At 55.5% G+C, this 22,566-nt stretch overlaps 1 protein-coding gene across 1 annotated transcript in view; it reads left to right on the forward strand.

The window, feature by feature from the left end:
* The first annotated feature begins 202 nt into the window (after window positions 1-202).
* Window positions 203-22,566, forward strand: part of TTC7A (tetratricopeptide repeat domain 7A) — a 67,793-nt gene continuing 45,429 nt past the window's right edge. The window contains exons 1-3 of the mRNA XM_055122595.1: window positions 203-437; window positions 8,104-8,267; window positions 14,328-14,496. Coding sequence (XP_054978570.1) covers window positions 254-437; window positions 8,104-8,267; window positions 14,328-14,496 — 517 coding nt within the window. The 5' untranslated portion in view covers window positions 203-253. The remainder of the gene's footprint in view (window positions 438-8,103; window positions 8,268-14,327; window positions 14,497-22,566) is intronic.

A 22,566-nucleotide genomic window follows, 5' to 3' on the forward strand; every position in this document is an offset into this window, starting at 1 on the left:
GGCAGCGGCGGCGGCGCCTGGAGCTGCTGCGCCGGAGGCGGGGACTGCTGCTGGACGCGCTCGCGCCGCCGGCCCCGCGCGCCGGCCCGGCTGCTGCTGCGGCTGCCCGCCCGCCGGGGCCGCCGCCGGGGCTGCCGCCGGGGCTGCCGGGACCCCCGGGGTCGCCGCCGTGCCCGGCGCCGCAGCCGGGCCGCCGCCCGAGGCCGGGGCTGCCGCCGGCGTCCACGCCGCCGCCGAGCTCGCCCGCGCGAAGATGGCTGCGAAGGGCGCGCACGGCGCCCACCTGAAGCTCGAGGCCGAGCTGGAGCGCTGCCGCGCCGAGGGCCGCTGGGCCCGCGTGCCCGCGCTCGTGCGCCAGCTGCAGGCGCTCGCGCCCCCCGGCGCGCCCGGGCCCCGGCGGGCGTCCCCCAGCGCGCCCGGCGCCGCGGCGGACGCGGGTGAGTCGGGCGGGGGCGCCGCGCGGGACCCCGGGGGTCGGGGCGGGCGGGCACCGCCGCTCCCCGGCACCTCCCGACTCCCTCTACACTTAAGTAAACTGAGACCCGGGGAAGCGCTCGACTTGGCCGGGGAGGGAAACAGCGTCGAAGCGGAGTTTCTTTTCCGCCCGGGGCCACGCCCGAGGTGCTCCTCCTTGCGGGCCTGGGCTCCTGCCCGCCGCGCCTTCTCTGGGCTCCGCGGCTTGGTCCGTTCGGGGGTTCTGGGTTCGGCCCGCACCCGGGGTTCCTCCCAGCGCTGCGCCCCGGGATCGCTCCTGGCGGTGCCCCGGATCCTGTGTGTGTCCAGGCATTGGCCCGGGTCGGCCACGTGCGGGCCCAGCCCTTCCGCTGCCCTGTCCCTCAGTGTTCGGACCGGGGTGGGGGGGCGTTGGCCGGGTGTCGGACTCCGGAGGTCAGCCACGGGGAGGAAGGCCCAGGACGCCCAGGAGCGTCCCTGGCCAGCGCGGGGAGGGCTCGTGTTTGGCCTTGGAGGGCAAGGGCAGGGCCTGGGGGGCACTGAGTCGGCTCGGGAGTCGGCGGAGATGCTGTCTCTCTCCGGGCCAGAACAGACCCATTTCAGGGATTTCAGGCTCCGTCCCACCTGTGGGGACAAGTGCCCTGAGCGGTGGGAGGGTGGGGCGGGGAGGGACCCGGAAGGGGGGGAGCAGGGGGGATCTGAGTAAGGAACATCTTAGGTAGGAGACTGTGTGGGGCTGTGTGGGGGTGGGGAGGGAGGGACCGGCTTACACCCTGCTCTGGGCTCCAGGGGTCAGCGCTGGTCAGTGCCGCCGCCCTTGGGGGAAGCCTGCGGGGAGGAGCTGGGCCAGGTCTTCTCTGATCTCCCGCCTTTCAAAGATAGCCTTGACTCAGGGCTGTGTATGTTTCTTTTCCTGGTTGTTTGCGTGCTGTGCTTTGCGGCTGCACCCCGGGCTTAGTCCTGGCTCTGCTCCCGGGGGTCGTTCTTGGCAGGACTCCGGGGGTGTATGGGTGCCCGGGATCGAATGCAGGTCGGTGTGAAAGGCAAGCGCCCTACCCACTGCCCCATTGCTCGCCCGTGTGTTTAGATTTATTCATGTTTAAATTTGGGGACCACGCCCATCAGTGCTCAGCTCTTACTCCCCTGGCCCTGTGCTCAGGGATCCCTCCACACAGTCATCAGGGACCGACTGTATTTGGTGCCTGGGGTTGAACTGTGGTGGCTGCATGTAAGGCCAGTGCCTTGTCCCCTCTCTCCCTATCTCTGACTGCTAAACTAGCTTTTTCAATTTCTTAATTTAAGTTTTGGTTTGGGGCCACACCCAACCGTGCTCAGGGATCACTCCTGCTGGTGCTCTGGCTTGAAGCCTAGGATTGAGCCAGCCTTGCTGTGTGCAGGGCAAGTGTCTTGACCCCTGTACCGGTGCTCTGCCCCAAACAGACACTTTTGTTTGGGGCCGCTCCCCCTCCCCTCCTAGTGGTGCTCAGCTTCTGTGCTCAGGAATTACACCTGGTGGTGTTCTGAGGACCAGATGGGATGCCGAGGATTGAATCCAGGACGCCTGCATGCAACCCACTGTAGTATTTTTCTCTGTCCCCAAAAGGACACTTTATTTTTTTTATTAGTGAATCACGGTGAGGTACTGTTACAGACTTACAAATTTTCGTGCTTGCGTTTCAGTCATACAGTGGTCAAGTGCCCATCCCTCCACCAGCGCCCATTTTCCACCACCAATGGTCCCAGCATCCCTCCCACCACCCCCACCTCACCCAAAAGGACACTTTTTTTTTTTTTTTTTTTTTTTTGGTTTTTGGGTCACACCTGGCTCTGCACTCAGGAATTACTCCTGGCGGTGCTCAGGGTACCATATGGGATGCTGGGATTTGAACCCAGGTCGGCCGCGCGCGTAGGGCAAACACCCTACCTGCTATGCTATCACTCCAGCCCCAAGGACACTTTTTTTTTTTTTTTTTGCTTTTTGGGTCACACCTGGCTCTGCACTCAGGGAATTACTCCTGGCGGTGCTCAGGGGACCATATGGGATGCTGGGAATTGAACCTGGGTTGGCCGTGTGCAAGGCAAACGCCCTACCTGCTGTGCTATCGCCCCAGCCCCCTAAAGGACCCTTTTAAAGGCAGTTCTCAGAGCCTCCCAATCTCACCAGGTGCTGGGAATCAAAGCTGAGACCTCACGTGTGCAGCCTGTGTACCCACACTCTCAGCCTTTCATGCTTGCGTGATGTATGAGCAGGGTCTGGGTGGAAGTAGCACATGGCTTCACTGGCCTTGAAGGTCCACCTGCTCTGAAGGTCGCTGGGAGGGTGCTGGTGTGGCAGTGTGTTGTTGCTGAGACCAAGGGTTGTGTTGCCCATGGGGTGGGGTCACGTACACACTTTGCTTGTGGTGCTCACAGGCTCCTGACCGACTGCCCGAGGTCACGCAGCATCGTGGCACCTGCCGTCCCACATAGCAGAGCCTCTGGGCCTGCACTTGGCACATGTGGGCACACCAGGGATGTGCTTCATGACCTTATGTTTGCAAGCTTGATGGGGTTGCCCTGTGGAACAGGCCAGTGCAGGGAGGGTGAGCGAGGGGCAGTGCGCTCTCTCCTGCCAGCCTCTGCACCAGACACATGAGGGAGGAAAGCAAATGGCTCTGAGAGCATTTTCCTTCAGTGGGGTGGAAGTGTGCCTGCGATGCTCAGGACTTACTCCTTGCTCTGTGCTCGGGGATGCCTGGTGATGCTTGGGGGACCATGTAACATGCCAGGGTCCAATGGGCCCTGCCTTGAGCACTCTCTCCCCTGCCTTCTTTTCCTTTTTAAAATTACCTTTGTTTCTCTGTACAGTTGGTTTCTGCATCTCTGGGGGGACTGAGAGTCTGGGGTGTTGGTACTGATTGTCCCCTGCCCCCACCAGCACCACTCCTGGGTGGGAGAAGGACCCAGTGGCGGGGTGGTACTTTCCGGTCTGGTGGAAAGAGGGTCTGACAATGCCCACTCAGGATGATCGGTTGCTTCCATTTGTACTGTTTCTTTCATTTTCTTTCTGACTCACATCTAACCCTCCCTGGTGGGCTCTGGGACCATATGGGATGCTGGAGATCAACTCTAGATCTGCTGCGTGCGAGGTAAACGCCGTCCCCTGTACTGTAGCTCCACGAGTTGGCAAATGTTGCGGTGAGTGCTGTAAAGAGTCTGGGTGCTCTGGGGTGGTGTTCCTCTCCTTCCTTGCCGCCTGCCCTTCTGCCTCCTGGCTTTTGTTTTCTCTGGGAGGTTTCTGAAGGCGGAGATGGTTCTTGGGTTTGAGCTGGAAGTGGCGGCCTCTCACTTGAGTGTTCGGACTTTTTCCTTCCCTCCCTATACTTGGAGTCCTGGGCCAGCCACCACCCCAGCCCCTGGCGTGTCCCCATTTGGCCTGGCGAGGAAGGGTTGGCCTTCAGCACAGCTGGCTGGCTGGCGGGACCCAGGTTTCCAGGCTGAGTTGGCAGGTTGTGGAGAGGGCATTAGTAGCCTGCCAATGTGGGTTCTGGGAGGGAGGCAGGCCTCCTTGGGGTGGGCCCTGTGGCCTGGCACCCCGTGGAATTACAGTGAGCTGGTTGGTTTGGGTACCACACTCAGGGCTTACTCCTAGTTCTGTGCTTGGGGGTCACTCCTTTTGGTGCTCAGTGGACCGTGTGGTGCCTGGGGAGGGACTCTGGCTTCCTGCACGTGAGGCATGTGCTCATACTTCCGAACTCTCTGCCACCTTCTAACCTATTTACAGCTATCAGACATTCTTTATTTCTAACCCTTGAGAACCTGTCTTTTTAAAAAAACTTTAATGAATTACTGTGAGATAGTTACAGACTTACAAATTTTTGTGATTACTTTTCAGTGTTTGAGTACCCATCCCCCACCAGTGCCCATTCTCCACCACCAATGTTCCCAGTGTCCCTCCTGTCACCCCCACCTTTTCCTTCCCCCTGCCTCTGTGACAGACACATTCCCTCTTACTAGAGAGTAACACCCTTTTGGGTGTTATGGTTTGCAATATAGGCGCTAAGCAGCCATCATGTTCGGTCCATAGTCTACTTCAGCATGCATCTACCCTCACGAGTGATCCCTCCAACCATCATTTACCTAGTGGGCCCTTCTCCCTCCCACCTGCCTTCTCCCTTCCCCCCAGAAGCTCAGTCTTGCCGGCCACACAAGGAAGATGGACTTTCCTGACTGTGTGATGTTATTCTTATGGGCCAGGCAGGTATGGCTTATCTTTAGTGCCGCCTATCGAATGGGAATATGCTGACCTTTTAGGACTGTACCCATACTCGTGGTGCCTCGGCGAATGTCAGCTCCCCCCATTCCACCCCCCCGCACCGTAAAAAATAATTGATCTTATGTGATCAGTTTTATGGGTTTTGGTTTTGATTTTTTTGGGCCCACACACAGTGCTTCGAGATTACTACTGGCTATGTGCTCAGGGATCACTCCTGGTGGGGCTGGGGGGGGGGGGGTCTATGATAGAACCCAGGATTGAACCCAGGTCGGCCTTGTGCAGGGCAAACGCCCTACCCACCATACGGTCTTTGGTGCCCCTAATGTTTTACGTTTTTGTTTTTCTCTAATCCGTCATATGATAAACAAATTGCTACTGGCCCCATTTTTTTGTTATTCAGTTGGACACCTTAAAAAAGCAACACAAATGCAAGTGTCACTTCTATGCACATCTCTGAAAATGCACTCCCAGTTTCTTTAAAATTATTTTTAATTGAATCACTGTGAGACAGTTACAAAGTTGTTCATGACCGGGTTTCAGTCATACACTGTTCCAGCCAACCCCGTCCCTTCACCAGTGCACACTGCCCACCACCGTGTCCCCAGTCGCCCCCGTCCCCCATTTCTGCAAGCCACCCTCGGCAGGCTGGGGGGTGGGGAGACGGACGACGGCGTGCCCAGCGTCTAGCGCTCTCGGGGGTTTTTGTTTCGGAGATTGAGGGTCAGCGACGAAAGCGGCTTCTCGGCGGGAAAGGGCGGCGGGCTGTGGGCACGGTGGCTGGGTGAGGGGGAAGAGCCGCGCAGGTGCTGCGGGGCGGGGGGAGTGGCGTGGCCCGCCCGGCCGACTGGGCCGGAGCCGTCGTGGGCGGGGAGGGAAAGTGGGCGTGGTCCGCCCGGGAGGCGGGGCCGGAATGCGTCATGGGCGGGGGGAATGGGCGTGCTCCGCCTCGAGAGGCGAGGCCGGAACGCGTCATGGGGGGGAGTGGGCGTGGCCCGCTTGGGAAGGCGGGGCCCGGGAAGAAGCACTTCTCACTCCTTGGGTTTGTGGGGTGGACAGGGTGGGAGCCTCGCCTCTCAAACAAGGACCACGTGGCCTCACGGTGGGCTCCTAGGTGCACTGGGAGGAAAGGTAATGAAGGGGGCCGTGAGTCAAAAGGTCGAGAGGAGAGTGCTGTGTTAGGGGATCCACTAGCCCCAGGCGCTGCTCCCCCAGGCCCCACCCAGCTCAGGGCTGCTGCTCACGCTGAGATTGGGGCGAGAAGGAGATTGACTTTCTTTACCAGCTTGATTGACATTTCGCTTTGGACTAGGTAATATGTTCACTTGGGTCATCGAAAAAGTTGGGGGGAGCATCACCCCTCTGCCCCATTTTCCATAAGCCAGCATGCAGTGGGCGCTTGTCTTGGAGCCTGTTCCAGAACCCCAGACATGCAGGTCTTCCTGCCTGGTCCCTCAGTGTGGCAACCTTCTGTCCCCTTTCATGACAGCCCTGCTTTCTTGAGCCACAGCTCCTCTTGGGACATGCACTTTCTGCATGTCCCAACTGTAGGAATGACTTTGTAAGTCCTCATTCTACACAAGTTCAAAGGTATTTCTAGCAGTGGGATTGCAGTCAGAGGGAATGCTCAGAAATCGTGTGGAGCTTGTTACCTAATTGCCTTTTTAGAAAGTTATGCTGACTTATTCCACCGGTGGTATGGTGATGGGTGTTTAGAACCAGGGGCCACTACTGTCCTTACCTTCCAAAATTTAATTTTAGAAATGAGAAGGTAAGTAGCAAACGGTCCATTATGAGGCCATCATGTCCCCAAGGAGGAAATCTTTGTGTTTTCTGGGACTTGGGCCTTCACCCTGCTCTCCAGAGAGCCTCTGCCGTGCTGAGGGAGCATGTCCTTGGGCATGAGTGTGTAGCCCGGTGGCTTTGGTTTCTGAGCACGTGCAGTGATGTTGGTTGCGGGGCAGGAGGAGCATCTCCCAGAAGGCCTGAGGATGCTACGCCGGGCACAGGCACACATTCTTGGAGGCTTCGGATTCACATGCAAACTCCCAAAACCCCAGCTTGTTCCCGTGGTCAGAGAGGGTCCAAGTCTCTCGGCAGCCATTGCTCTGCTCTCTGGGGTCTGGAGAGGGGCAGCGTGCCTGCTCAGCCTCTGAAGCTCTCAGGGTCCTCATTCTCGTACTGCTCTGTGCCAAGAGAACTGGCATGGCGGGAACGGCGCTTGCCTTACACGTGGCTGACTAAGGTTGATCCCCGGCATCCCATAGGGTTCCCCAAGCACCACCAGGATTGATCCCTGCGTGCACGGCCAGGAGGAAGTCCTGAGCACAGTCTGTTGTGGTCCAGAGAAACAAAAAATAAAGAACAGTAATAACTGAACAAAAGCCCCTGTCCTGCGCCTAGATCCCCCAGACATTGCCGGCGTGCGGCCTGGCAGAGGGGGCAGGGGGCAGCCGCTGAAGTTGGGAGCGTAAACTCACTGACAGTTTGGTCTGCAGAGTGCTCACTAGGGCTGAGAGCTCTCGAAAGTGCCAGGACTTTCCTTTCTACACAGCAACACTGCTTCCTACTCAGTGATCCCCGATCATATAAAAATAAAAAACAAATAGCAACAAAAACAGCTTAAATGCAGAAGAAACCAGTTTTAGTTGCCCAGAAACTAGGTGCGCTGAAAATGCACTATTGGAGGGTGGCAGGAGGGAAATTGGGGACTGGTGGGAAATTGACGCTGGAGAAGGAACAGGTGTTAGAACCTTTATGACTGAAACCTGATCACAACTTTGTAACTGTGTATCACTGTGCTTCAAATAAAAAGGAAAAAGAAAATGCATTATTAAGTCACTTCATCTAATTTTCCTTCTTCCAATGGTTTCAATGGAGGGAGGAGGCTGATGGAATTCTTTATTGGCTTAAGAACTTATTACCCACAGTGGATTTATTTGCGTGTGACTGTTCCTCATTTTAATTTGGGAATTTGTCTCAAGCTCTGGCAATGCTGCCTTCTCGACAACTACCGAAAATTAGCTCAAAGAGCTGATTTGTACCATGCATCAGAGAGAATGTCCTGGTGCTTTCATTAAAGGCTAGCTGACTTTATTTTCTGTTTTTGGCCACACCAGCAATGCCCCTGGTGGTGCTCAGGGCATCATATGGGGTGCCAGGGGTTGAACCAAGTGCAAGGCAGGCACTGTCCACTGTATGATCTCTCTGGCCCAAGGCTGCTTAACTTCTTGGGAACTGTGTTTTTCCTCATTTTCTGAAACCTGTGTCTGTCATTTGTGTGCCAGAGTGGATCCTGGGCACACTGGGTACAGAGACTGTGCCCTTCTACGAGGCCCATGTGGGCAGTGGTGGCACTGCCTTCCCAGACCCATACTGATGCCTGCTCTGTTTTTCAGATGATTTTGGGAAGCTGCTCCTGGCTGAGGCCCTCTTGGAGCAGAGTTTGAAGGAGAACCACACCAGTATCAAAGACTCCGTCCCTTTACTGGAGAAGAATGAGCCAAAGATGAATGAAGCCCGAAACTATCTGAGCAGCGTCCTTACCCAGGGGCGGCTCTCGGTAAGTGGCCATACAAGCACTCCCCACCCGTAGCTGGGGCCTTTGCTCTCCAGCCCTGCCCTCCGGGCCATTGGGTCACCTGAGGCCCTGCCCTCCTGTTCAGTACAGGAACCTCTAACCATAAGGGGTTCTTGGGAATTAGAAGTGCAGCTCTCCAAGCTGACAGGTCATAAATTAACAGCATACTCTGAATCTCAAAGACTTAGTGCAAACAGAGGATGGTAATGATATGAATTTTGAAGCTTATTTTTCTTGGGAGGGACTGTTTGGGTCACACCTGGCAATGCTCAGGGGTTACTCCTGGCTCTGCACTCAGGAATCACTCCCAGTGGTGCTCAGGGGACTGTTTGGGATACCCGCTTCAATCCCTGATAGCAAATTTTAAATAGTTATTATATGTCAAATGATACGTTAGACATATTGGGTTAATTAAAATGTCATAACATTATCCCTGTTTCCTTTTTTTCCCTTTTTATTTGTTTCTGGTACTGGGATTGAGCTCAGGGTACCAGCAATGTGAAGCATGTACTTGACTGCTGACCCACATCCTGGCCTAGTTTTGAATGTGACCAGAAAATTTTATTAGAAAAATTTAAGTATGCATATAATTCATATTTGTATCTTAAATTATATGTACTTTTTCTTAAATTACATGTATTATTTTGTTTAGTACATAAATAAATTGTATGTATTTTATTTATATTACATTTTATTTGTTTAATTAGGGGGACGGTGCCTTGGGGGCACTCCTGGCAGTGCTTAGGGGTTGTTTCTGGTTCTGCTCTGGAGGGACCCCTGGCAGTGCTCCGGGAACCGTATCTGGTGCTGGGGAGTCAGTCCCGAGTGGGCCACGTGCGAGGCAAGCACCTTTACTGCTGCATCATCTCTCTGGCTCCTTAACTTACATTCTGGTGAGACCTGCTATGTGCCTAGTGCTTGGGACTCTTTGGGGGCGTACCCCTCGTGACCTGTGGTCCTAGTTAGAAACAGGCGGATGTGTTGGACACTTGCCGAGCGGTGGGGAGGGAGTTGCCACAGCTCTCTGCACCTTGGCTTTTCCAAGGGAGTCCACAGCCAGCCAGTGCCCAGTGCTTATTGAGGATCTCACGAGAAACGCATCCTCAGACAGTTTGGCTCTCAGGACCCCCAGCTTCCCTAGAGGCACAGTGTGTCCTCAGAGACCCCAACAGCATGTGATTTCCCCCCCTCCCCCAGAGGCCTCCAAAGTCATGTGCTTGGGGGTTTCAACAGTTTTCAGGGTCTGCTATGAGCAAGACTGCGGGTTCTCTCTGGGAGGGTGTAAAGATGAGCCCCATAGACCTGCCTTCCATGGCTGAGGGAAGACATTTCTACCAGAAATGATCCAGAGTGGACTAGGATATGTGCTCGAGGGGTGTGTGTGTGAAAGTGAGTATGTGAATGAGTGAATATGTGTGTAGGAGAGTGGGTGTGTATGTGAGTGAATGTGTAAGTGTATGTGAGTGAATATGTGTATATGAGTGTGTATCGGTTTGTGACTGAGAATGTGTGAGTGTACGTGTGATGTGTATGAGTGTGAGTGTATGTGAGTGAATATATGTGCATGAGTGTGAGAGTATGAGTGAGTGTGTATGTGAGTGAATATGTGTGTGAGTTTGTGTCTGAGTGTATGAGTGAGTGTGTGTATGAAGTGCGAGTATGAGTTTGAGTATATGAGTGAATATGTGTGTGTGAGTGAATGTATGTGTGTATATGAGTGTATGTGAGTGAAGATGTGTGTATGAATGTGTGTGTCAGTGTGACTAAGAATGAGTGTATGAGTGTGAGTGTATGAGTATGAATATATGAGTGAATATGTGTCTGAATGTAAGTGTGTGTGTATGTGAGTGAATGTGAGTGTGTGTTTGAGTAAATGTGTATATGAGTGTATGAGTAAATGTGTGTATGAATGTTTATTAGTGTGTGAATGTGAGTGTGTGTATGAGTAAATGTGTGTATGAGTGTGTATTAGTGTGTGCATGTGAGTGAATGTGTGTGTGCACATGTGAGTGTGTGTATGAGGGTGGCCATAACCCCTCTAGGGTGAGGTAGTGAGTCAACTCAGAGTGATGGTGACTAGCATCAGCTTCTCATTGGGTTGGATTTTGGAGGGGCAGGGGTGTGGGCAGAAGGCTGGAGCAGGGCACGCAGGTAGGAAGCAGTGTGGGGCACCTAGGGGTGCTTTTCAAGAATTGCCATCAAGGTCTGAACAATAGAACACCGGGGAGAGCACTTACCTTGCACGCAGCCAGCTGAGGTTCCATTTCTAGCACCACACATGGTTCTCCAAGTTCCACCAGAAATGATCCAAAAATCAACCAATCACCACCCCCCCAAAAAAAATTCCATTAAGTGTGCCCTGACTAGCAGGACTGGGGAGTGCTGGTGCTGGCAGGTAGGCTGCAGAGACCTCCAGGCCAGAGGGTGGGCTAGAAAAGCCTGGGAGTGGGGCTGCTCCAGGGCAGGGGCGGGCCTAGGAGCTTCGGGGCTGGAGGAATCTGAGCTCGGATACTTGTCACTCTGGGAGCTTCTTTGGGGGTAAAGGAGCTGCTTGTCTCACAAAGTATTCTGACCTCTCCAGGCCTCCTGTTCCTCAATAGAAACAGTTGGACTGAAGAGTTTTCCCAGCATAACCCCTTTAATTATTTTTTTCTACTAGACTTTATGAAATTTTATCACGTATGTTGTTTAATTACTTTATTTTTAAAAGACTTTTTATTGGTCGAGGTGCTGTGATTTACAATAGTGTTTATGATGGATTCCTATATGCCTAATTCTATGAAATATTAAAAAAATTAAAATGGCTCTGTCTTATTGTAGATGAAGTCAAGCCAGCAACTGGGGTGGAGAGACAGCTCCCAGGGCGGGAGTATGTGTGGGGCCGATCCCCTGGGTGGAGCCTCGGTGGCCCCCATCGCCCAGGAGGCACTGCATCTCCCCGCCAAGGGAGCAGAACACGGCTGGGAACAGCCGTGGGCACCCCTCTGCCATGGGTGCTGCCCCCTCCCCAAAAGTCCTTGTTTCCACTCCTATCCCCAGACATTAACCCTAGTCACCATTTGTTTGTGGCCCACATGCTTCTCTAGGTTGCATACACATACATACTCAGACACATACATACACACATACACTGACACACATAGACTCACACATACACATAGATACACTTATGCACAGACACAGACACACTCACGCATACACAGACACACATACAGAGAAACAGTCACACACACACATAGATACACACACATAGACACACACACTCACACATAAACTCACATATAGACACACTTACACACAGACACACACACAGACTCACACACAGGCTCAGACACACATACACAAACACTCAGACACAGAAACTCTCACACACACACACACACACCCTTTTTGTTTGGGGGTAGAGGAGCATGTTCATGCCATAATTGGCTGTGTTCAGGGCTTACACTGGCTCTGTGCTCAGGGGTCACTCCTGGCGGAGCTCGGGGGCCAGATGCAGTGCCAGGGTCAGCTGTCCCTCCAGCCCCGAATGCCGTGTTTAATGTCTGCATTCATCCTTCATTACTGCGCAGCCACATCACAGTCTGAAACCCCAGACTCTGTCCTTTGGAAGATGTCAAAAGTACTTGAAAGGTCAGGGTGTGCCTGGGGTGACCTTTCGTGGTCGGTGGGGGCCCTGTGGGAGGGAAGGTGAGAGTGGTGGGTCTGGTTGTGCTCAGCTGCAGAGCCAGCCATTGTAGTCACTTCTGTCCTGAGTTCCCCTTCGTTGTGTCTCCTGGTCGGGTGCTCTCCCGCCCTGAGGCGGGCATTGCAGGTACCAACCGAACTCTGGCCTCCTGGCCTCTTCCTCCAGCCCATTTGCTGTCTCCCTGGGCACAGAGGAGTGTTTGCCTTGCACTCAGCTGACCCAGGTTCCATCCTGGCATTTCATGCGCACCGCCAAAAGTGTGACACCTCTCAAAAAAATCTAAGCACTGGAGGGGAAACCAGGGACGGAGGCAGGGGGGGGCTTCTGCTGCCCTGAGAGACCCGCGTGGGAGCTGTGATGTTCCCCCCATCTGTTCTCCTCGCTCCCCTGGGCACCCCCAGGGGGCTGCACAGACAGTGGGGCTCAGAAGGTCAGGTGGAACCGGAGATGGGGGCCTGAGCATGTGCAGCAGGAGGTGTGGGTTCAAACCCAGGCACCCCTGAGCTCTGAACACGGACCTGGGAGAAGCCCCTGAGGACCACTAGGCATGGCTCAAAAGCGAAGGCCAAAAGGTGCCCCTTCCTGTTGTTCCAGACCCCGGCTACTCTTTCCCGCCGAGAGTTCGCCCGAGTCACCTTTCCCTGGTCTGGGTACTTTGTGGGCCGTGGGGATCTGCCCACTGAATCTACAGGCCGTGCCAAGCTCAGATGGCATGCATCCCGCAGTGGGGCCGGCTTCTCACTCTGCCAAGGAAGAACATTGCAGAAGCAAAGAAGGAAAGGGAGAAGGCAAAACTGGCCATGTCACCAGTCCCTTCACAAACAGAAATACATCTCAGCAGCAAGCACGAGGCCGCTGGCTTTCAGAATTCAGAGTGACTTTTAAACTACTTCCACTGTCACTGCAGGAAGCAGTCAGCACCTTCCCCTTCCTTCTCCCCAGCTGCTGGAAGCTCTGGTGAACCACCCTCGGTCCCAGGGCCGGAGCCATAGTACAGGGCAGGAGGGCGTTTGCCTTGCATGCAGCTGACCCGGGTTCGGTTCCCAGCATCCCATATGGTCCCCTGAGCACTGCCAGGAGTAATTCCTGAGTGCAGAGCCAGGAGTTGTCCCTGAGCATCGCTGTGTGTGACCCAAAAAGCAAAAAAATAAACCCTAAAACTATTGTCGGTCCCCTTGAGCCCACCAGTGGCTGCATGCTGTCACCCTGCAGTGTCCTCTGAGCTGGACTGTCCCCCCTGCAGACAGGGCAGAGGGTATTAATGATCAGTATGCGTGTGCTAGATTCACTAGCTCCTTTCTAAAGGAACGTGCAGCGGGGCAGGAGAGCACAGGCTGTAGGCTCGCCTTACATGCGGCTGACCCATGCTTGTCCCCGGCATCCCATAGGGCCCCTGAGCTCGGACAGGAGTAATTTCTGAGCATAGGATCAGGAGTCAGCCCTGAGCATTGCTGATCCTCTGGGTGTGACGCCCCTACCCCCAAACAAACAAGAAAAGAAAAGAAAAGTTGTGGGCCTGAAGCGGGGGGGGGGGGGGGGGGGGGCGCGCGCGCGGGAGGAGAACAAGAGAACAGCGGGTGGGGTGCCTGCCTTGCCTGTGGCTGCGTGTGACCCCGGGTATTATCCTGTGCATTATAGACAGTCTCCGACCACCACCAGGTGTGGCCACAATGCCCCAAGTAAAATAAAATCTTTTTGGATTTTTTTTTTTGGGGGGGTCTGTTTTGGGGTCACACCTGGCAGTGTGCAGGGGTTACTCCTGGCTCTGCGTTCAGGAATCACTCCTGGTGGTGCTTGGGGACCATAAGGGGTGCCGGGGATCAAACCTGGGTCAGCCGTGTGCAAGGCCAGCGCCCGCCTTCCTGCTGTCCTGTCTCGCCAGATGCCGCCCTTTCTGCCTTGGCTGTCCTGGTTCCCTGTCCTGGCTGCAACAGGACATGCGCTAGCCTGGGTGGCCTGTATGCTTGGGCCCTGGCTCCCTCCTGTGTCCCGAGGAGCACTGGTTCCCGAGCACCAGCAACTGGAGGAGCTAGCACAGGGCCAGTTAGCAAGTGGGCTTGACTCAAGCTGGGGCCTGAGGCACACACCCACAGCAAGTTAGGGGCATGAGAGCCGGTATCTACCTTGGACTATGGGCGTGGAGAGGGAATGAGAGAAACCCTAAGCATGTTTGTGTATCAGGGAAGGCTTCCTGGAAGAGGAGGAGGAGGGGAGCTTTGAGCCGGATCTTGGGAAAACCATTGTGGCTCATGGTTCAGGGGGCGTGTGTCCAACTTGAAGCTGCAGGGGATCAGATGGGGCTGGGGCTGGGGGCTTGGGGCAGGAGCCTGCTAACATGGGCCTGGTCTTTCCAGCCGCAGTACATGCGCGAGGCCATGCTGATCCTGGGCAAAATGCATTTCGTGGAGGGCGCCTACCGGGACGCCATCAGCATGTACGCCCGGGCCGGCGTCGACGACATGGCCCTGGAGAACAGGCCCCTGTACCAGATGCGGCTGCTGGCAGAGGCCTTTGTCATTAAAGGTAGGCTGGGCCGGGCCCACCCCACCGGGGCCGCGGGGCGGGGCAGTCACTGGCCCCTGGCTCTGCTCGGCGGGAAGCGAGGGTGAACACCAGCCGTCCCCATCGTGTGGGGCCTGGGAGGCTCGGGGCTTGGGGCAGGGTCCCAGGCTCCCTCCCTGACTCTGGTGCCATGTGCAAAATGCCTCTCCCTCTGCCTTGGCCTCAGTTTACTCTTCTGGGTGACCTCCAGGTGACTGGTCCAGAGGAGCCAGTTGTGGAAGCAGGTTGAGAGGCCTATATATGTGCATACCGCAGGCCGCCCTGTCCCCCAGGCGCCACAGGCCGCCCTGTCCCCAAGGCACCGCGGGCCGCCCTGTCCCCCCCCCCCAGCACCTCGGGCCGCCCCGTCCCCCCAAGGCACCACCGGCCGCCCTGTCCCCCCAAGGCACCACAGACTGCCCTGCCCGTCCCTCTAAAACCCCCACCCCTACCCCACCCAGTCACCTGGGACTATGAGTGCTGGAGGGGCAGCCAGCCCACGATGAGGAGGACAGAGCCGGTTCCCAGGGTGAGGGGTGTGGCGGAGGGGGGAGATATCTTCAGCACACAGAGTCAGGGAGCAAGGAGTGTCATGAGGGGCCCTGGAGGGCCCAGTCGGGCCCCAGAACTGGACCCAGGAGGTCTCAGTCCCCAGCCATTGTTCCGGCGGCTCTGCCTTCTCTGCGGGGCCCTGGGCAGCTGGGAGCTCCGGGGATCTCTCTGCCCAGGAATCTTGAACATTTGATCTTGTTTCTGTTCCATCCCAACCGACCCCCAGAGTCTAGAAGTGCACATGGATCCCGGGTCTGGGCCTGGCGTGGACAGAATACGTGTCACTCTTTCCTTCTGTATATAGCAGCTTTCTCCCCATCTTTGATGTGGGGAAACTGAGGCCCAGAGAGGCTCTGAGAGCTGAGGGGAGGCAGGTGGGTCACGGAGGTGACAGCTGTGGGTGCATATGCCTCAGCTCGGGACTGTGTCTCCACTGAGGGACTGTCACAGTCTCGGGAAGTGCCAAGACTGTCCAGGCCGGATGGGGTGGGGGTGGAGGCGGCTTCTCAGTCTCTCACTGGCGTTTGGACTGTCACTGTAGACGGGACTCGGTGCCCACTGCTCCCTGTCTCCTGCTCTCTGCTCTTTCCAGCGCGCCTCCAGCTTCTTGGGGGAACACAGACGTGGTGGCCAGAGGCCCTGCAGGGGAGGTAAGGAGCCGAGCTCCCCTCACTCACCGCACGTGCCTCCCCACGCCTCCCTCCTTCCTTCCTGTCCTGGGCCTGACCGCCGCCCGCAGCCCGCATGTCGAGACCTGTCCCCGAGGGTTCCGCCTGCACGTTGTCCCCAGCAGGGGCATGCTCTGTGTGTTTCTGGGGGCAGAGAGGAGAGCATGGGGTGGGCAGGCAGGGGTCCTGGGTGTGGTCACAGGCAGGGCGGTGGTTGTGTTGGGTCCGTGGTTCTGCTGGCACAAGTACTGGAGTGTTGAATAGTAACAAAGTGCCAGAGTACGGAATACCAGAGCAGTAATGGCAAAACAGCAGAGCATGTAATACCAGAGCATCAGCAAGACACCAGACTAATACTAGAGCATTGATAACAAAGCACCAGAGTACTCAATGCCAGGGTATGTAACACAGAGCATTGATAACAAAGCACCAGAGCAAGTAACACCAGATCATTGATAACAAAGTACCAGAGCACTTAATGCCAGAGTATGTAACACCAGATCATTGATGACAAAGTACTTGAGTACTTGATGCCAGAGTATGTAACACCAGAACTTTGATAACAAAGTACCAGAGTACTTAATGGCAGAGTATGTAACACGAGAGCATTGATAACAAAGTACCAGAGTACTTAATGCCAGAGTATGTGACACCATAGCATTGATAAAAAAGCATCAGAGCAAGTAACGCCAGATCATTGATAACAAAGTACCAGAGAATTTAATGCCAGGGTATGTAACACCAGATCATTGATAACAAAGTACCAGAGTACTTGATGCCAGAGTGTGTAACACCAGAACATTGATAACAAAGTACCAGAGTATTGATAACAAAATACTAGAGCATAAATAACAAAGCACCAGAGCATGTGACACCAGAGCATTGATAATAAAGCACCAGAGTACTTAATGCCAGAGTATGTAACACCAGATGCTGGTAACAAAGCACCAGAGTACTTAATGCCAGAGTGTTAATAACAAAGCGCTGGAGTACTTAGGGCCAGGTCGTTGACAGCAGAATAGCCTCCCATTTAGAGTCCGGAGGCTGGGAAGACAAGGCCTCTCTGCTGCCTTCTCCCTGTGCCCTCTTGTCCCCTGGCCCCTGAGTGTGCTGCAAGAACACTCCCCAGTTCTCTTCTTAAAAAGTCGCAGCCACAGCCCCACAGGAGTGATCCCTGAGCACAGAGCCAGGAGTAAGCTCTGAGTATCACTGGGTGTAGCCCAGAAGACAAAACTGGTCACGACCCCCAGGGTGTGCACCTGGCCTCACGGCGGGGCATGTGGGTCAGCATGTCCATGGTCCCGAGTGTTCAGGTCGCAGCCCTGCCCGCGCCTCCTTGCCACCCTGCCTGTTGCTGGCCCCGTGCGCCCTGTGGCAGCCCCTAGCTGCTTCCGATGCCGCCTGGGAGCTGGCACATGAGTCTGTGAGGCGGGAGGAGCCGGTCCTGTGTGGATTCCCTCACGCCTCCCTGTGGGGTTGGTGCTGCCGGGCCTCGCACGTCGGGGCTCCGTCTCCTTGCCACACTTGCACTTCCTGACTCCTTAGCACCTCGATGTGTTTCACACCGTGCGTCTGTGCAGGGGAGTCCTGACGCTAGCGTGCAGGATGGCACGTGGCACATGTGGGGTGCCAGGGAGTCGTGAACTCTGGGCACCACATTCTCGGGCCCTGACACGAGCCACCAACCCATCAGCGGAGTGTAAAAAACTAAAGCACGCCGAGGGGTGTGTGCACTCGCGGGCTCTCCGGGCGGCTCTGTCTCACCACCCGCGTCCGGTGCCCCAGAACCGCTGTGTGTGCTGTCAGTCAAGGGCAGGTGACGGAAGGAAGAAGGAAGAAGGCCAAACTGGTTGCTCGATCCGTTTATTTCATTCTCTCCCTCCGCTTCTCTCCCGCTCTCCTGGATCTCTCCCCGTGGATCTGGCCCCGTGGATCTGGCTCGTGGATCTGGCTCGTGGATCTGGCCCCCCAACCCACTCTCACAGCCTAGTTAAATCTCCACAGCATCAGGGGGTTGGGGCCTACACGTAGGTGTGGTCACCATCAATAGGGTAAGGTTCCTTTCCCTTAGGGGATGCTTCTCCTAGGACTTAATTCTCTTTCAGCAAGAGGATCCACCCAAGGGCGGAGTCCCATGAGTGTGTTTCTCTTCTCCTCAGCCAGCAAACATATAAGAATTCATAATATTAATTATTTTGTATGGACACAATAAGAGATGCATTAAAGCTTATAGAATTGCTCTCCTGGGGCCATCTCAATCTCAGACTATAGTGCTCAGGCCAGATCAGTCTTTCCTATCCCTGGCAGGGTCCCAGTCTCATAATTACTATTGGATCATGACAGCATTTGTCTATGATCAAGCTCTTAACTTAAGCATTAGGCACTTTGGCCAGGCCCATCTCGATGCCAGGGTAGCACATAACTCACCGCTTGCCCTGGATCCTTCCTGTCCCACGTCGGGGACCCTACTTTGGGGTGCTAGGAGCTGAGGGCAACTGAGGCTTAAGTGGAGAAAGCAGAGGCCCGGGAGGGAATAATATTTGAGGCCAATTAGTTCCCAAGTTATAAAAACATAATATTGTCTTCTTGTGTCTATACAAAACAGACATAGCTTTAAAGTAAATTATTCAAAAGGCACAAGAAGAGGAGAAAGGCAATATTAACTTATAGAATATAAATTCAGTATCCTAGGAAGGTCTGACCTTGCAAATTAGCAGAGTCGGATTAAGGGAAAGCCGAGGATTAACTCTTTTGGGGAAGAGAGCATGGAGAAGTGATTATAGCTAAACAAAGGGATGGGAGAGAGTCCGGGAACACCTTGATGGGTGTGACTGGGGTAAGCCTAAACTCTGGGTAAAACCGGGACAAGCTACTTGTGGCAAGGAGGGAAAGGGCAAAGTAATGTCATCCTACAGCGGAGTACTACGCGTGGCCCCGACCCAGGCCCCAAGCACAGTCTGGGAGCCTCTGGGGAGGGACGCCTGCCCTGTTCTCCAGTCCCAGTGTCAGCACTGAGGCTGCAGAGTTCTCCCCGCACACCCTCAGCCCTGCACCCCCTGGGGCATTCTGCTTCGGGCACCCATTCCACAGGATCCATGCCCGTGACAACAGTGCTATCAGAAACGCAGCTCCGGCTGGCCGGGGAAGCAGGAACAGAGAGGGCAGGCCAGGATCCACCAAGGCTGCTGGGGCAGGCAGCCTCAGGTACGGTGGGATCCAGGTGCTGGGTGCTGACTCAGCCACTTGGACTCTCGCCCCACCGAGGCGGGGTGTATCTGGGGCAGGGCAGGATTCTTTCTTGCTGGCCAGGTCTGGACTCCTGCCCACTGTGAGGCTGGTCACAGGTGACCGGCACCTGGTGTCGGGGAGGATGCCAGGGCGGGGGCGGGGCTCCCCGTAGGAGGGCTGAGTGCTTGCAGGGCCCTGGATAGCGCCCTTGGCAGGTTGGGTTTGTTTGGTCTTAGTTCTGGTATGACAGGAATCAGCTGTTGATCTTGGCTTCCTTCCCCAGAGCCATTGCTGTGTGGGGCAGGCGGGTGACTGTGGTTCCTGGCGGGGACCTGGGGGCCCAGGCTTTGGCCCCCCTTGGGGGCAGCTGGGAAGGAGGCCAGGGTGGGCCGGGGCAGACTCAGGGTGGGCCGTGTGGATGAGGCCTGGGTGTCTCCCTGCAGCTCTCCTGGAAGCCCTTTTCTCCTTTGTTAGAGTTACCCCCAGAAAGTGATGGGTGGGAGGGGCCGAGAGCACACACACACACACACACACACACACACACACACACACACACACACACACACACACACACACACCACACACACACACACACACACACACACACACACACACACACACACACACACACCCCGCCCATAGGTGTCAAATTGTCAAATGCATCTGAGGGAGGCGGGTTCTGTGGCATGGCAGGGAGCCGTGGGTACGCTGAGACTCGGGCCACGCCCAGAGTTTGTAGGAACCCAGGCTGCTGGAAGGACTAAAGCCCCACTGTGAGGCACTGGCGGCTCACTTGGGACTTTCAGTATTTAGTTCCACAGCTACCTCTGAGTTTACCCTGTGCATGTCACTTTGTATTCGGGGACATGGATGTTTGAACATCCTGGGGTATATCCTTCCAGCCCAGTTCTCGTGTAGATATATGTGTGCTTTTTTTTTTTTTTTGCTTTTTGGGTCACACCTGGGAATGCACAGGGGTCACTTCTGGCTCTGTACTCAGGAACCACCCCGGCACGGCGGGATGCTGGGATTCGAACCTGGGCTGGCTGCATACAAGGCAAGCACCTTACCTGCTGTGCTATCGCTCCAGCCCGATGTGTGCTTTTTCAAAAAACAAAAATAAAGGGGCTGGAGCGATAGAGCAGGTAGGGCGTTTGCCTTGCATACGGCCGATCCGGGTTCGATTCCCAGCTTCTCATATGGTCCCCCAAGCACCGCCAGGAGTGATTCCTGAGTGCAGAGCCAGGAGTAACCTCTGTGCATTGCTGGGTGTGACCCAAAAAGAAAAAAAAAATTTATGACTATTATTTAAATTTCACATATATTTGTAAGGTAGTATATATTGAAAAGATGTTTGCAGCTTTATAGCATTTCCTGAAAGAATCTATTGAATTCAGTAAACTTGTCCTGTTATTAAACTTCTAAATATTGTTATAAGTGGTGCTGACTTGGATAGTTTTTAAACTACATTTTGGCCTACATTATTAAGTTTGTGTTTGTTTTTGTTTTGAGTTCCCGCCAGGGTGTGCTCAGGGCTTACCAGTGACTGTGCTTAGTGAAGATCCCGGGTCAGCCGCGTGTGGCAGGCACCTTCCTGTCTTGTCTCGCCTGCTCCGATCTCTTCATTGTCTTTCCCCTTTTAAGCTGAATCCCTGGAAGTCGAGTCACTGAGTCAAAGAACATGTACTGGAGACTTGAGCACGGAAGTCAACTGACTACTCTCTCCCCCCCCCCCGGGCCAGAATGATAGTATAGTGGGTAGGGCATTTGCCTTGCGTACAGCCGACCCGAGTTTGGTCCTGGGCATCCCATACGGCCCAAGCACCGCCAGGAGTGATTGCTGAGTGCAGAGCCAGGAGCGACCCATGAGCTTCGCTGGGTGTGACCCAAAAAGCAAAAAAAAAAAAAAAATTAATAAATTGCATGCAACAGTTTAACATCTTAATCATTATAAAGGTCCTTCCCCCGCCTCAAATCTCAGTCACACGTGTCTGACCGTCCTAGCGGTGTCTCAGCCCAACCTCCTCGTCTCTCAGCGCTGGACCTCAGGAACAACCCTGCATCTGTTCCTCCAAGCCTTGGAAACTACTGAAAATGTGTCCACTTTGCTGACCACATAGAAACTGAATCTAAGTCAGGGATAGGACGGCGGGGAGAGCGCTGACCTTTTATGCACCCATCCCATATGGTCCCTCGAGCACCACCAGGAGTCATTCCTGAGTGCAGAGCCAGGAAGAACCCTGAGCATTGCCGGGTGTGGTCTAAAAGTCAAAAAAGGGAAAAGTAATGGATTCAAAACTAGTTATTTTGTGCAGTGGCTTTCTTTGTGTCACGCGACATCCTCATGGCATGCTCACCCTCTGCAGGGTTTTGGGAGTTCCTTCCCTTGTCCCTGGCAGGCCAGCAGGGCCAGCCTGGCATTGCAGTGGGACGGGGACACGGCAGCAGGACCAGGCTCCCCTGGAACCATGACCAGCTCCAGAATCCTTCTGTCGCTGGGAGATTCCACCTTGTCTTGGTTCGGTTGCCCTCGAATGCACTCTGGGACGCTTCTGGCACTTGTGAGTTCACTGCTGTGAGTGCCACACATCTCGGGGAAACTGCCAGTGCTCGGGGACGTGCCCCAGATGTGAGTTAGCGGGCCTTTGGGTGGTTCTGTTTTGTTTTGGGGGCAGTGGTAGCTGCCACACACGACTGAGCCAGTCCCATGTCGCACCCTTGGGCTCCTCCTGCGGGCCCAGAGGCCTATTCCTCCCTCTGCTCGGTGTCCTGGCCCTGGCCGTGCCGTTTCGCTGTGAAGAAGAGAGGCCGAGAAGGCCCCCTCCTCTCAGCCAGAGTCCCGGTGCCCCGGAAGCTGGCTGCTGCGGCTGATGCATCAGCGGGCACGGTGCCCAGTGTGGGCGTGCCCTCACCCAGCTCTCCTGTGGAATCGAATCCCGGGGTGTCGCCGCAGAGCTGCCCCTGCTTCCGGCGCCTCTGGCTTCTGCCCGCGCCCCCTGCCCAGGGGCACCCCACAGCAGGTCTTGGCCGGAAGCTGGGTCTTGGGTGCAGCAGGGGCATGCCCGTGCCCTGCCTCCAGCCCCTTCGCCACAGCCCCTGCGTCCTGGGCCAGTCGTGGGCAGGAGACAATTTGGTGCGCCCTGTCTCAGGGCTGGGGTCTCTGGGTGCCGCGGGGGCCTTGGAGCCCTTCCCCCACCCCCAGGCCAGGCCAGGCCAGGCGAGCCCTTTGGGCTTGAGTGGGCAAAGCTGCCACGTCCTGGGGCTCTGGAGTTCGGCCCAGAAACCTCTGCCGCCTCCTGCGCCACGGGGCACCTGGGCTGGTCAGACATGACCGGCGTGCTCAGGGCAGCTGGGACCAGTGACCTGCCCGTTGCCCTGTGCCGTTGTGGGAGGGAGAATGTTCTAGAACCAAGGCTTTTCAAGAGCCTGCCGCAAACGCAGAAATGTGGATCCCTGGGGCCCCTTATGGGGGCTCCAGAGGAGGCAGCATGGGGGGCATTTGGGTGGGCTGGGGGCTGTACTGCAGGCGGGACCAAGGGACCTTACAGGGAAGGGTCTCCCCCAGACCCCCACCCGGGGCTGTAGACCCCGTTCATAAGCCCCG

The sequence above is a fragment of the Sorex araneus genome, chromosome X (genome assembly GCF_027595985.1).
Source record: "Sorex araneus isolate mSorAra2 chromosome X, mSorAra2.pri, whole genome shotgun sequence".
In the NCBI taxonomy this organism is placed as follows: domain Eukaryota; kingdom Metazoa; phylum Chordata; class Mammalia; order Eulipotyphla; family Soricidae; genus Sorex; species Sorex araneus.